We start from the raw sequence: 15,188 nt of genomic DNA, 5'->3' as shown, positions 1-15,188 counted from the left end.
CAAATGCACACACAACAAATATTAGCACAATACCCCATAACCATACAAGAAAAGGCTCACTGAGGCACAGAAATCTACATTTATTATAATGTATCATATGATCATAAAAGTAGCTAGTCCATACGTGTAGTGTGCTGAATTTCAAGGCTTAATGTGGGTGTTCATATTCTGGGTTCATCTGCTAGCTTGTACATAGGAGGTATGTTTTATTAATAAGGGTAACACTATAATACTGATCCATCATTAATGAATAACTACACAGGAACAAATGAGTAATGCATTATTAACACTCTAGTAACTAACAAGAATCTCTAACAAATTAGTAAGTAATAGTGCTTAGTTGAATGTGGTAGTTCACTATTCGCTAATCATTAACTAGCTTAATTTTTTTTCACACTTCCCAGGTGACAACTAAGAACTACTATATACAGGTGCTGGTCATATAATTAGAATATCATCAAAAAGTTGATTTATTTCACTAATTCCATTCAAAAAGTGAAACTTGTATATTATATTCATTCATTACACACAGGCTGATGATTATAACTGACAACTAAGGAAAATCCCAAATTCAGTATCTCAGAAAATTAGAATATTACTTAAGACCAATACAAAGAAAGGATTTTTAGAAATCTTGGCCAACTGAAAAGTATGAACATGAAAAGTATGAGCATGTACAGAACTCAATACTTAGTTGGGGCTCCTTTTGCCTGAATTCCTGCAGCAATGCGGTGTGGCATGGAGTCGATCAGTCTGTGGCACTGCTCAGGTGTTATGAGAGCCCAGGTTGCTCTGATAGTGGCCTTCAGCTCTTCTGCATTGTTGGGTCTGGCATATCGCATCTTCCTCTTCACAATACCCCATAGATTTGCTATGGGGTTAAGGTCAGGCGAGTTTGCTTTGGCACTGTGTGCAGGTGCCAAGTCCTGTTGGAAAATGAAATCTGCATCTCCATAAAGTTGGTCAGCAGCAGGAAGCATGAAGTGCTCTAAAACTTCCTGGTATACGGCTGCGTTGACCTTGGACCTCAGAAAACACAGTGGACCAACAACAGCAGATGACATGGCACCCCAAACCATCACTGACTGTGGAAACTTTACACTGGACCTCAAGCAACGTGGATTGTGTGCCTCTTCTCTCTTCCTTCAGACTCCAAAGGAAATGCAAAATTTACTTTTATCAGAGAACATAACTTTGGACCACTTTTTTTCATTTTTGTCTTTAGCCCAGGCGAGACGCTTCTGACGCTGTCTGTTGTTCAAGAGTGGCTTGACACAAGGAATGCGACGGCTGAAACCCATGTCTTGCATACATCTGTGCGTAGTGGTTCTTGAAGCACTGACTCCAGCTCCAGTCCACTCTTTGTAAATCTCCCCCACATTTTTGAATGGGTTTTGTTTCACAATCTTCTCCAGGGTGCGGTTATCCCTATTGCTTGTACACCTTTTTTCTACCACATCTTTTCCTTCCCTTCGTCTCTCTATTAATGTGCTTGGACACAGAGCTCTGTGAACCGCCAGCCTCTTTTGCAATGACCTTTTGTGTCTTGCCCTCCTTGTGCAAGGTGTCAATGGTCGTCTTTTGGACAACTGTCAAGTCAGCAGTTTTCCCCATGATTGTGCAGCCTACAGAACTAGACTGAGAGACCATTTAAAGGCCTTTGCAGGTGTTTTGAGTTAATTAGCTGATTAGAGAGCGGCACCAGGTGTCTTCAATATTGAACCTTTTCACAATATTCTAATTTTCTGAGATACTGAATTTGGGATTTTCCTTAGTTGTCAGTTATAATCATCAAAATTAAAAGAAATAAAAATTTGAAATATATCAGTCTGTGTGTAATGAATTAATATAATATTCAAGTTTCACTTTTTGAATGGAATTAGTGAAATAAATCAACTTTTTGATGATATTCTATATGACCAGCCCCTGTATAGATTCAAAATGAACATGAATAATGCATAATTATATCTTAAGTGAAGGTCATAGTAACCCGCTAGTAATGTAGTTCACTATTAGTTAATTTATAACTACTATTTTTCACACTTCCCAGAGGACTACTAAAAACTACTACATACAGATTTACAATTAATGTGAATAATACATAATATATAATTAATTCTAAATTGAAGGTCATAGTAACCCATTAGTAATGACTCAAGTATTATCAAATCCTTCCAAAGTAATGATTTGGATCAATATTGTAAATTGAAGATCATGATAACTCTCTAGTAAATACTGAAGTCATTGTAAGATTTTGGATAGTAATGGCTTCTGATGGATTTGGTAACACTTGAGTAATTAGTAGTGGGTTACCATGATCTTCACTTTAGAATACTGATTTAAATAATTAGTCATTCCTATAGAAGTATGTAGTAAAATTTCAGTCATTAATATCCAAAACTTTTCAAAAACTTCAAAATCTAACAGTGACTTCAATCATAACTAGAGAGTTATTGACTTTTTCACTTTACAATACTGATCCAAATAATTAGTCATTCCTTCTGAAGGATTTGGTAATACTTGAGTCATTACTAATGGGTTACTATGACCTTCACTTCAGAATTAATTATATATTATGCATTACTCACATTTATTATACAATAGTATGCAGTAGTTCAACTTCTTAGTAGTCCTCTGGGAGGTGTGAAAAATAGTAGTTATAAATTAACTACTAGTGAACTAACACGTAATTTGTTAATCAGAGTTTCTTATTAGGTAATAGTCGTTACTAGAATGTTAATAGTGCATTAATCATTTGTTCCTGTGTAGTTATTCATTAATGACGGAACAGTTTTCTAGTGTTACTATTAATAAGTTGTGCTGAATTTAGGTATTTAAAAAAAAAACTATATTTATACATTAAAGTCACCATGAAAACCGAAATGGACCATTCTTATTTTTAATATTACATTAATGTACCCACATAATTTTTATCAAAAATTACACTTCTTTTATACTTTGAAAGACTTTGTCCCCATAACTGAATGTTATAACACCATTTTTTCCCCTGTGTTCCACAGAAGAAAGTAAGCTAGCGAAATGATGACAGTCTTTGATTTTTAAGTGTACAATCCCCTTAAAACTGTGTTGTGTCCCTCAGGTACCTTCTAGTTGTTTCTCTTGCTCTTGTTTTATCTCCAGGTTCTCTTGAGTCGTGTGCTTCACCTGCTCTTCATCTTCCCGCTGCCTTTGCTCCAGGTTTCTCTCCTGCTCTTGTATCTGTTTATTTACTTCAACCACGCAACGTTTCTGCTCTTCTCTCAGCTGCTCCTGCTGCAGATACAGGTGTTTGAATTGAGCCTTCCTCCTCTTCTTCATCATCATCTTCACAAACATAAGCTCACCACTCAACTTACCAGCTTCATCAGTTTTTGCTTCTCATCTTCTAGCTGGGACATTTCGTGCTTAAAATCTTGGATTTCTTTCTTTTTAACCTGAATTCTATTAGAAATAAATACAAATATATCATATTAACTCATGAGAACAGGTAAAGCACTAAGATAGACAATGAAACACAATAAGTACTGACTGGAACTGTATGACGGCCTCTGCTAGAGATGTTGTATCTGATGTCTTGCTCATGTTCTCTTATAGGCCTACACAAGTTGTTTACATCGTATCCTTGAAATGAAAACCAAACAAAAACTAAATGTATTAACGTTAAACCTTTCAACAGGCCGTGTTAAGATAATCTGTGGGTAAGAGAGCGATCTTACCCGTTATCTGCGAGTGTTTTCTTTTTATATTCTACCTATTTATTTTTTTCCTAATCGTATGTTTAAACGTTGTTATGGAAACTAACTGCCGCTGCGAACTCGATCAGCAGGGGGCGACATTACAGGTTCACAAAACGGTGCAGGCATAGACACATATACATAGATTCATCATTAGCCGTCAGCCATATTGGAGCGGTCCGTGAACCTTAGACGCATGTATGAATATCTATATATACAGTATAAAACGAGCACTGAAGATAGCAATGTGCTGAAACGTTGCTCTTGTTCATTTGTTTTTACATGCACCTTGCACGTTGTGCACGATGCAATCTATAAAATAAGATATATCTATGGCTCTACGGCGTCTACGCACCTGAAGAAAAAAAAATATATATTTTTCAATTTAGAGCTCAACAATCTTTTTTTTTTTTAATTCTGCATATCTGAAATGGGCTTCAGACGGTAGATGGTTTTGTTAAACTAACACAATACGTCAGCTGACACGACATTAAAAAGTTACCATAGTAAAAGTAAAAACATTAAAAGTACCATAGTAAACATGTAATATTGAGTTAATACATATAAAAACACAAACCAACACAATATCACCTGTAAAATGTTATCCCATTACATAGGAATTTAAATCTTGGCGGTTTCACGACCAGCAGCTGTGCAAATAATGTACACTTTTTTTTATTAGGAAACTGTGAAGGCAGCAAAACGACACGCTGACCGTTGCAAGATGGCGGACGCGAATACGTGTCTGTCTGGAGCGGTCGAATGTAGGAGAACAAGAAAAGTGTATATAAAACTGATTATTATTATTTATTCATGAATTTATTTGAATTTCCTGGACAAACTTACCAACCAATAGTGTCAGGATTTAAAGTGGGGAAAGTCAGGTGGTCATGCATGCTTTTTTTATTTTGAATAATAGGCTATATATATATATTTATATATATATATATATATATATATATATATATATATATATATATATATATATATATATATATATATATATATATATATATATATATATATATATATATATATATATATATATATATATATATATATATAAAAAAAACCTTATGACGTTGCTGGATAAATTATATACATTAAGCACATTTGGCAAACGTTTTCAGTTTGTTTTATTTATCATAGGCCTATATTAGGCTTCATCACAATATCAGAATGTACTTGTAGGCTATATAATATATAAACATATTCTTATTTTTAAAGCTGATGTTTAGGGAGATCAGAATGACGTGAACTCACCTTCATTAAACTCTGATTCACAGGGAGTGGATGATGCTTCATTTCCATGCGTGTCTCGTTATTAAATTATGAACATGATGTTTTGTGCTGTCACCGAGAGGACATTTAATTACACAATGATGCATATGGCACGTGCGTGTGATATACAATTAAAAGTGTATGAAAGTGACAGAGCGTGACCACGCCTTTATAAGCGTGTCAAAACTGTAGTGAACCTCCTACCTAGACAACATTCTGGATATCGTTCGGAACTCACCACAAGTCATTCTACAGCATTTTTAGCCCTTTAGGTTTTGAGAAGCCCCCCCACACACACACCGGTAGAAATACACGCCTCACTTTAAAGCTGGAGACTTCAATGCTTCGGTTCATATCAGCAAGTGTCTGGCAAATGGATTTATACACTCCTCTGGTGTTTCAGATGTTACATTAACAGTCTTGAAAGAATAACGCAGCCACACAAGCAGAGTTCAGGTAAACCTTCTCTTGTCAGCTGTTTTATTTTGCCGTAATACTTACTGTTTTTACTTAAGATTTGAACTTCACTGCGTTGAGTTTGAAGTTTTGCTGCATGCTGTGACAGGGATGGGTTCTGTCTCAACAGGCGCTCATTTCATTAAGTTGTTTTCATGTCTGGAATTTTGTGCTTTTTTATCTCTGGAGCCATTCTCAATCTTTTCTCATTTCCTGCTTCCCTAATCTGTTAATGCGTGTAAAGCTATTTAGGAAAGAATGCAGAGTATTTATTTACATCCAGATCAAACTGTGATTAGTTACATGACCACTTCCACAATGACTCTTATGGTTATTGTCTCTGAACCAGTTTATTACATTTTCTTCCTCAGGAAAGTATATTAAAGCATCTATTTTACATTTTAAAAATACCAATTTGAAGCACGTCTTGGTTTAAGATATGCATTTTCCAAAACCAACCAACAAACAAAAAAAAGTTCTATATGGCACCAAAAATGGTTCTTAGCTCGTAATCATAGGGGAACCTTTTTTAGTGCTATATAGCACCAATTTTGGTGCTTCAGTGGTTCTTCAGAGGTTCTTCAGCGGTTCTTCAGAGGTTCTTCACTGGTTCTTTGACTAAGGTGCTATATAGCGCCTCTGAAGGACCGCTGAAGAACCACTGAAGCACCAAAATTGGTGCTATATAGCACTAAAAAAGGTTCCCCTATGATTACGAGCCAAGAACCATTTTTGGTGCCATATAGAACCTTTTTTTTTTAGAGTGTGTAAATATAGGCCTATGTTCCACTTGACAAGGAGTGTTCAGAGCTGAATGTTATTATATAGTTGTAATTTGATAATGCTGGTACACTCTAAAAAAAAAAAAAGGTTCTATAAGGCACCAAAAATGGTTCTTGGCTCGTAATCATAGGGGAACCTTTTTTGTGCTATATAGCACCAATTTTGGTGCTTCAGTGGTTCTTCACCGGTTCTTTGACTAAGGTGCTATATAGCGCCTCTGAAGAACCGCTGAAGAACCACTGAAGCACCAAAATTGGTGCTGTATAGCTCTAAAAAAGGTTCCCCTATGATTACGAGCCAAGAACCTTTTTTGGTGCCATATAGAACCTTTTTTTTTTTAGAGTGTATAACACAACATGTACAGTAGGATTTTTTGTCACTGTGAAAAAAAAAATGTGCACAAGTGCTTAAAACCCTTTCAAAATTCTTTGCAATACAGTAAAACTGTGGCCGGTTGCATAAACTGCTTAGACCAGTCTTAAAAGTTAGTAATCTCATTTTTTTTCTTCAAGACTGGTCCTAACTTATGTAAAGTAAGTTACATAAAAAAAGTAGATCGCTCTAATTTTAACTGGAAAAGTATGACTGATTGCCACTTTGTTAACTGCTAGTTAGTCAAACTAGCTCTTAAGGCTCAGTCTTAACATAGTGGCTCATTTTATTTAACTGGCCCCTGTAATAAGTGAACCCAAACCATGTGGCAACTCTTTGTTATGGTACATGCCTCAAAGGGATGTGGAATAGACAAACGGTTAACATGCATTATTAATGTTTACTGTGTTTGGATGAGACTAGTTCTTCTCTCTTTCGGTAATGATGCATCCCTTGAAAAGTTATGATTTACAGATCCCGCCTCAGGCAATCATCCCTCCGACGTTGTCATGACATGCCTTTCTCAGAACGACTGGACACTTAAATGCTTTCTGTCATTTTGAAATCTGGTTTGTACTGAGAGAAATCATTTAGTGGTGTGCTTTGAGGTTAGATTAGAAATTTAGATTTAAAAATGTATAACGACTAGAGAATCTTTATTATACAATCATATTAGCTATCTTGGAGCAAGGATTTTTGTTGTAGTTGAGGCGTTTCTAAAGGAAATGACTCAATCGTGAAAAAGACTCAGGAACAGGTTTCCAAAATAGGAAAGTAACAACAAACTTCCTCTTTGGCTGGAATGTATCATGGCTGTATCTAAAAATCTAGATATGCCCGTGCAAGAGTTTTGGAGAAACTGTTAATTTAACCTGTTTATTATAAGCATGTTACTTTAAATGTAGCTTGATTGCAATCAATCATGCAAGCCTGACAGGATAACCTGAAATCTGAATGTCATGATAAAATATGCATAAATAAACAAACAAACAAATTTTAAATCCTTTATTTATGAAAAAAGTGTCTCTGGCAAAAGGCATTTATCTGTTTTAGCCATTTTGACAATTTATCGATAAAAATCATTGGCCAAATTAAATGAGAACGAATTCGTTTTTTACTATAGAAAGCTCTTTTAGGGAAAAAGAGCCCCCCCTCAAATGCGTTATGTTACCTTATCCAGACATGTGGAATTCTGCCAACCTCCAAAAATATCATGATTCCAGTTATTTAAAATGGTTTTAGTCATATTTCTACTTTTTCATGGATTATTTTATACTGTCTTTGAGAAAAGCAGACTGTTCAAATTGATACCATTTGTGTGCTGCCACCTAATTTGAGTTAAGTGTAATTTGATTTAGGAATAAAAGAGTCTTTGACTGTGCTCTCTGCTCTTAGAAGCAGCCAATACCCAAATCCTCAGATAGTCATCTGACAATGCCATGTCACATGTCCAGTGTTGAGCACATACTGTATGGACCGGAGCTGATTCGGAGAAACAGTATGTCATTACAAATGTGTAGGGAAGCGTAGATGATGCTCAACGTCTTGATAGCCCGGCTTCATTAGAAACAATACAGATCATGTGATGTCTTAATGGTCAGAAGAATTCACTGGGAAGACGTAGTTCTTTGTGAGCCGAGCTCATACTTTGTTAAATATTTGTGGTTATTAACGTTTGCTGTTTGTCTGGTGCAGGTGCTACAAGTCTCCTCTGATGGTCTCCATGATGTGATGGAGTGACTTGTCAAGCATCAGCCTTCAAGTTACCCACAGTGATGCTCTTGACACTTTCAGTGAACCAGTCCGAGGCGATCTGACACTCATCGGTTATCACTTACCCCGAAGCCATTCATCATGATTGACCTGAGTTACCTGACAGAGGAAGAGCAAGAGATGATCCTGACGGTGCTGAAGAGGGACGCAGAGCTGAAGAAGTCGGAAGAACAGAGGATTAAGTGAGTGTAGGCAAAAGATTCGTGGTGGATTAAAGGGGTGGTTCCGTGTTTTCTTTCTAGGCTTGGTTGTGTTTATGGGTCGCAGTATAACATGTCTTAATACTTCTTTTTTTTTTTAAACGCCATATTTTTCTTATATTTTACCTTTATTCCACACCGCTGTCTCCACTGTCCTTTGAACGGCTCGTTTGCTTCCTGCTTCTGTGAAGCCCATCCCTCCGAAAAACGCAATGGTCTTAGATTGGTTAGATGGCCAAATGTAGTTTGTAGTTCTGCAACAGCTCTCTCTCTTTCGTAATGACTGCGACGTGGCCTCGCCCACTTTGTTGCGTGTTTGCGGGGGCAGTGTTTATGTTTATAGCAAGGGTTTATGATGTCACCAACCCGGGAAGAAGCTTGTTGTAGTCCAAACCGGACGTTTTTGAAGGCAATAAATTGCCATAACTTTAAAAGATAATATCTCCGTTTGCATTGAACTTTCAGCGCTGTAACTTTGCAGATACTGTTTATGCTCAAGCAGCAACATTACACACTAACTAAAGTTAAAAAAGTGAAATCGCATGCAACCACCCCTTTAAGAACAAATACGATTTTCACTCTAATGGGCCGTTCGCACAGAACATACCACATTTCCACTGTACTGCTGTTCAAAGAGGAGAAAATAAAGTGCCGGTGTTGTGCCAAATTCTGACCCCCTGCCAGACTATTACCCCCCTAGTATTGGTAGGTTTAGGAGTAGGTGTGGGGGAGGGGTTAGGATTAGGGGTGAGGTTCGGATTAGGCAGTCAGGTAGTGACTTCAACACGGGGGGTAATAATTGGTGGTCAGGTGGTCAAAATTCTGGGTGTTTTTATGGGGTGATTGGTTGTCTTCCTTTGTAGTTTTGGTTTGAACATCGGGGGGTTGAAGTGTGAACCGTTTAATAGGATCCCAGGGCATATGCTTCCTCTTGATGTTTATTTATTTTTGCACATGCAAAGTTGGTTGATAATTTAACTGCAATAAAGTAGCCTATAGTTAACAATCACTTGTTTACAAAGTGCCATGGGAAGTCAATATCCTGTCATCTCATGGAATATCTGAAAGCCAGTTTTTTCCCTGATATCTGTCATTATTAGCAGAACACTTAGTCAATAACTCAAGAAGGTCCAAACTTTAAAAATCTTGATCAACTTGTGCTTGTCCTTATGAAAAAGTAACCTAACATAGGCTAGTTCTTGTAATTGTTTGACTATTGCATTTGTTACAATAAGTATATAGTTACAGGTAAGACCATTGGCGGCTCCTCGTTACCATGCTAAGGCTAACGATTTTCTTTCTTTCTTTTTATATATATATAGCATTTGTTATGACAAATAGCAACCTACGCATAGAAACTATAGCTACAACATGCCACAGTTGTAATATAAATCTTTTTTGAAAAATATTTTCCCCTGACAGTTTATCTATTATAAATTCTACAACAAGTTAGTCACATTGTTAGCTTGACAAGCCAGACCCACATCAAGATGTTGGGTCTGGGAACTCACCATTGGCAGGGCTCAATCTGAGGGGCGGGACAAACGGTTGTCTTTCAAATTCCCTCTGCACGCAATAGGATAGCGCTACAACCAACCAGAGAGCAACGTGAAGTGGAGCTAGTTGATAGATTAAACTTTCTACGTATCCGGTCGGCAAACCTCCGAACACATCTTGCTTTTTTAAGAATGACTTCAGTGCTGTTCTTTTCTCAAAGAAAAGCTTAACTCCAATTCTTCCAGAGTCGCGGCCAAAGCCGATTCGAAAGACCGCTGTTCGCCAGCTTCTTTGTTTATGAGTAGCAAGCAGAACCACCGCAACTCTGCCGTGACGTGCCCGCCCACCGACTCGATGTGATTGGCCTGACCAGAGTTTGTTTTTTCCAGCTCGCAGGTCTACCGAGAGTTTCTAGACTACACTCATGGCAAATTAGATTTGCTGTCGCTAGGGTGCGTCTAGATTTCTAGGCTATCAAAATGTACCACAATAAATACAATAGAATGTGATCGATTCCAGTAAAGGTGGTCATGAGTAGATTAAAAAGCTTAATTAATGGTTGTGTAGGATGATGTTTTCCCCTCTTTTCATCAGTCTCTTTAGTGGCTGTTTTAGGTCATGTTCGACTTTCTCTGTAGCAGGGCCGTGCAGAGAGTTCGTCAGGGGCAGGGGCTCAAATGTAAAAAAGGGGCAATATGTAAATATATAGCCTATAGCTATATATATATACATGTGTGTATATATAGCCTGCATTTATTTAATCAAAAATACAGAAAAAACAATAGCCTAATATTGTGAAATATTATTACATTGTGTTCTTTTTAACTTTTTATTAATCAAAGAATCTTGAAAAGAGTATCAGTTTCCATCATTGACATTAAATCCTCATATTAGAATGATTCCTGAATGATCATGTGACACTGAAGAGTGGAGTAATGATGCTGAAAATACAGCTGTGATCACAGGAATAAATTATATTTTAAATTATTTTAAAATAGAAAACCATTATTTTAATATATTTCGCAATATTGCTGTTTTTTATCAAATAAATGTAGGCTTGATGAACATAAGAGACTTATTTCATAATGCTGCATAATATTCAAAAATAGTATAATAAAGTCCTTTCACGTAACCATTTCGCCAGTCACTTGGGTTTTCTTAACTTTGATAGTTTCATAAATAAAATAGTAATAGTAAACGGTGTATCAATATACATAAAAGTGAATTTAACACTACTTACCATTAATGCGACTTTTGCTGCTGTGGTTTTGTGCAGGGATTTGTTTGTTGTTTGTTAAAATCCATTTTGTCAGTGATGCAATTTATAAAATGAGCCAAACCGCAGGAAATTGTTCCACAAACGTTAGTTCGTCTGTCCATGTAATTTTCAACCGATTTATGAATAAGAACAGAAAATTACCGCTTCACATCGCCCAATGGAATTTGAACTTGCTTTGCCAGATCACGATTGGTTGGTGTATATACATGACAAACGGGCATTGGTGAATTGTGTAATACTTTAAAATATATAGCTAATACAGTATATAGCTTTGTAATTAAATCAACACATTAGCTCTGATTATCGATAAAAAAAAAATATTGGTTTACTTTTTTCCCGTAAGGCCACACACTCTCTGAAAGGACCATATTTGGCTCGAGAGCCGTTTCCGAGCAGTGGAAACTCAGCAGTCAATCAAAACGCACGCGACCCATAGCAACGCGTTATGACAACGCCTCAACAGAAATTGTCCGACTTTTGAGCCGTTCGTTACTATTGTATACATTGTCATGTTATAATAATCACATTTATTTAGTTTTATTAACCACAATATTATCATTGATATCTGTCTGAGAGGGGCACTTTTGATTCATTTTGAAAAAGGGCAGGGGCTCGAGCACCCAAAGCCCCCCCCTCTGCACGTGCCTGCTCTGTAGCATTAAACCACATTGTCAAAAGAATTCTAATGGGTTGCACATTTTATCATCAGCGTCTTGATAGGAACAGCTTGTGCAAATCTTGACACTCTTTTGGAGCGTGCTGGTGAACGTGCCTATACGGTGATTCACTGCAAAATTAAACAATTGTGCTTCACTCACAGTCATATTGTGCAGACAATTGATCCATTCAGTTTGTACTGCTTATAAAAGCTTTTCACGCGCGATGTTTAAAATTAATTAATAGCCTGATTATATGTTTCGTTGTGGGCGCTCAAAGTGAAAAGTGAGGGTACGCTACAGATCAAAATACAGAAGTCATTTCACCCGCCGGCCATCTTTGAAACGCCTCTCGGGCCTGCAAGTGCATCTCTTTGAATGGGGAAACATCAAATTCTCCAAAACTGTTCGCCAAGCTTATGATTCAATATCATATTTGAAACCACCAATTAAATCTGACAACAACATAAATTCTCATAAATGTATTTGATAACTCTCGAATCATGACAAAAACTGCATTTTTCAGCCTGGACAAAGCTAATGCTAATGTCTTAAACGTGTGTCTCAGAACACTGCCTGTTTCTATAGCAACCGGAGCTTCTAACGGCAGCTGCAGTGACATGATGACGTTACTAATTAACGATTGGTGCTTTCATTTAAAAGGCGGGGCTTATTCGTCATATTGGGCATTGCAAAAGTAATCCGAGTGCACTGTCTTCCTATAAACTCTTTGATAGAAGTGCTAGTTCTAAGTACCGGCCATTCGGCAACCTCCCGCGGTCTCCTTTGAAGCCAACACGGAAGTGACTTAAACTGCAATTCATCGACTGGCCACTAGAGTCAGTCTCCCAAATGGGAGTCAAATCTGTATCTCCCCCATGTTAAAATGCCCACCTTTACAGCAGAAAAAAAAAATGTAAAGCCTGGTACAAAAAGTTGTTTTGGTCTATATACGGCTAATTTTGCCCTTCATGACAACTGTGAGGGGGTGGATTTTTTTTATAACTCATCCATTTCAATTATTTTAAGCCTTAAAGTTCTGCATAATTAAGGGCGTGGCCACTTGAGTGACAGGTGGTTGCCTGGTTGCTGAAACCACGCCTGCCTAGCTTGACCAAAGTGGCAATCCACGTCCCGCCTCTTTGCCCATTTTCAGTTATTAGGGAGTGATGTGCTGCCAAGATGGCAACGACCGACTTGCTCTTCAGAAATCTACGGGTGACATCACAGACACTACGTCTATGGTACCGGCCCACTTCGAGCACTGCTACTTTTCCATTGTATTCAACCCTCTACAATGCGAGTAAAACACTCGCGTATGCAGATAATCGTCACTCTGGGCGATTAAATAATATCTATCATTAGCCATTGGCTAATAAATTCTCAGATTTTACTCGCCAGTGTGTGTGTGTTAGATGCTAAGAATAAGTTTAGCATAAATACTCTGAATGAGCGCTTGAGAGTTTCGCTCTTGTCAAGCGATCTACACGATTTCAAATCAGCTCATCTGACATACCGTGAACTCTAGTGTGAAGAACTCCGTCGCTTTGCTGAGCGCGTTTCTCACACACACGCGCGCGAGAGTCTTAAATACCACGCAAAATCGACACGCTACATGTTAACAATATTCTTTGTTGTATTTTCCTGTCAAAATAACGGAGTTAATTTGGAATTATTCAGCTTTTTAGAACAAGCAGAAGATATGCCGTTTCTTTCCGGTAGTGGGCGGAACGGATGTGCAAACGACAATCTCATTGGCTGGCGCTCATCTTTTCCTGTCCCTGTTTTGATTTCAGCAAATCAGTTTGAGCGAATGCTGTCAACGTGATTAATATTCATGAACCCAGCAGCTCATCAACCCTTAGTGCGTTGTATATTGTTATTAGTAGTAGAATTAGTAGTAGTATTATTAAACACCAACAATATCTTAAGCACCACCACCAGTCCAAAGTTCAGTTAAATGACAAATATGCATTAATACATGCTTTCCAACAGTTTTAGTTCTAATTACTAAAGTTCTATCATTATATAGTGCTTTATTATCATAATAATATCTTAAAGGGTTAGTTCACCCAAAAATGAAAATTCTGTCATTAATTACTCACCCTCATGTCGTTGGACACCCGTAAGACCTCCGTTCATATTCGGAACACAAATGAAGATATTTTAGTTGAAAGCTGATGGCTGAGAAAGGCTTCACACAGGCCTCCATTGGCATTCAGTACATTGACACTTCCAAGATCCATGAAAGGCACTTAAAACGTCGTTACAAAGTCTATCTCACCACAGTGGCTCTACAATAATCATACAATGCGACGACAATAGTTTTTGTGCGCAAAAAAAAATCAAAATAACACCTTTATCCAACTTGTTCTTGTCTTCCGTGTGCGCCTCCACGACGCATGCGCGAGAATATGACGCAGATCCGGCGTTCGGACATATGACCCAGAAGCGATTTGTTTACGAGCAGAGGAAGACGCGCGTGTCTAAGCTGTTGGATTCTACATTGATCGTGCTTTAGGTCTCGGCGTAGTGCTCAAAATGGGGCTTCAGTGTGTATTTCATCGATTCCCGAACACCGGCGCTACGTCATATTCTCGCGCATGCGTCGTGGAGGCGCACACGGAAGACAAGAACAAGTTGGATAAAGGTGTTATTTTGATTTTTTTTTGCGCACAAAAACTATTGTCGTCGCATTGTATGATTATTGTAGAGCCACTGTGGTGAGATAGACTTTGTAACGACGTTTTAAGTGCCTTTCATGGATCTTGGAAGTGTCAATGTACTGAATGCCAATGGAGGCCTGTGTGAAGCCTTTCTCAGCCATCAGCTTTCAACTAAAATATCTTCATTTGTGTTCCGAATATGAACGGAGGTCTTACGGGTGTCCAACGGCATGAGGGTGAGTAATTAATGACAGAATTTTCATTTTTGGGTGAACTAACCCTTTAACTTAGTCTAATGCTGACTGATGTTAAAGGATTAGTTCACTTTTAAATAAACTTTTGCTGATAATTTACTCACCCCCATGTCATCCAAGATGTCCATGTCTTTCTTTCTGCAGTCGAAAAGAAATTTAGGTTTTGGATGAAAACAGTCCAGGGTTTTTCTTCATATAATGGACTTCAGTGGGCTCCAAACGGTTCAAGGTCCAAAT

General features: G+C 37.7%; 1 protein-coding gene across 5 annotated transcripts in view; it reads left to right on the top strand.

Moving 5' to 3' along the window:
- Positions 1–5,216: 5,216 nt before the first annotated feature.
- Positions 5,217–15,188, top strand: part of sytl2a (synaptotagmin-like 2a) — a 31,233-nt gene continuing 21,261 nt past the window's right edge. For 2 of the 5 annotated variants that reach the window (XM_079804154.1, XM_079804153.1), the window contains exons 1-2: positions 5,217–5,471; positions 8,322–8,581. In XM_079804154.1, coding sequence (XP_079660280.1) covers positions 8,481–8,581 — 101 coding nt within the window. In that variant the 5' untranslated portion in view covers positions 5,217–5,471; positions 8,322–8,480. The remainder of the gene's footprint in view (positions 5,472–8,321; positions 8,582–15,188) is intronic. The other 3 variants (XM_079804155.1, XM_079804152.1, XM_079804156.1) reach the window with 2 other exon arrangements.

This window comes from Gobio gobio, assembly GCF_949357685.1.
Source record: "Gobio gobio genome assembly, chromosome: 22".
In the NCBI taxonomy this organism is placed as follows: domain Eukaryota; kingdom Metazoa; phylum Chordata; class Actinopteri; order Cypriniformes; family Gobionidae; genus Gobio; species Gobio gobio.
The sequence above is the reverse complement of the archived record's forward strand: the minus strand, read 5'-3'. Positions and strand labels throughout refer to the sequence as shown.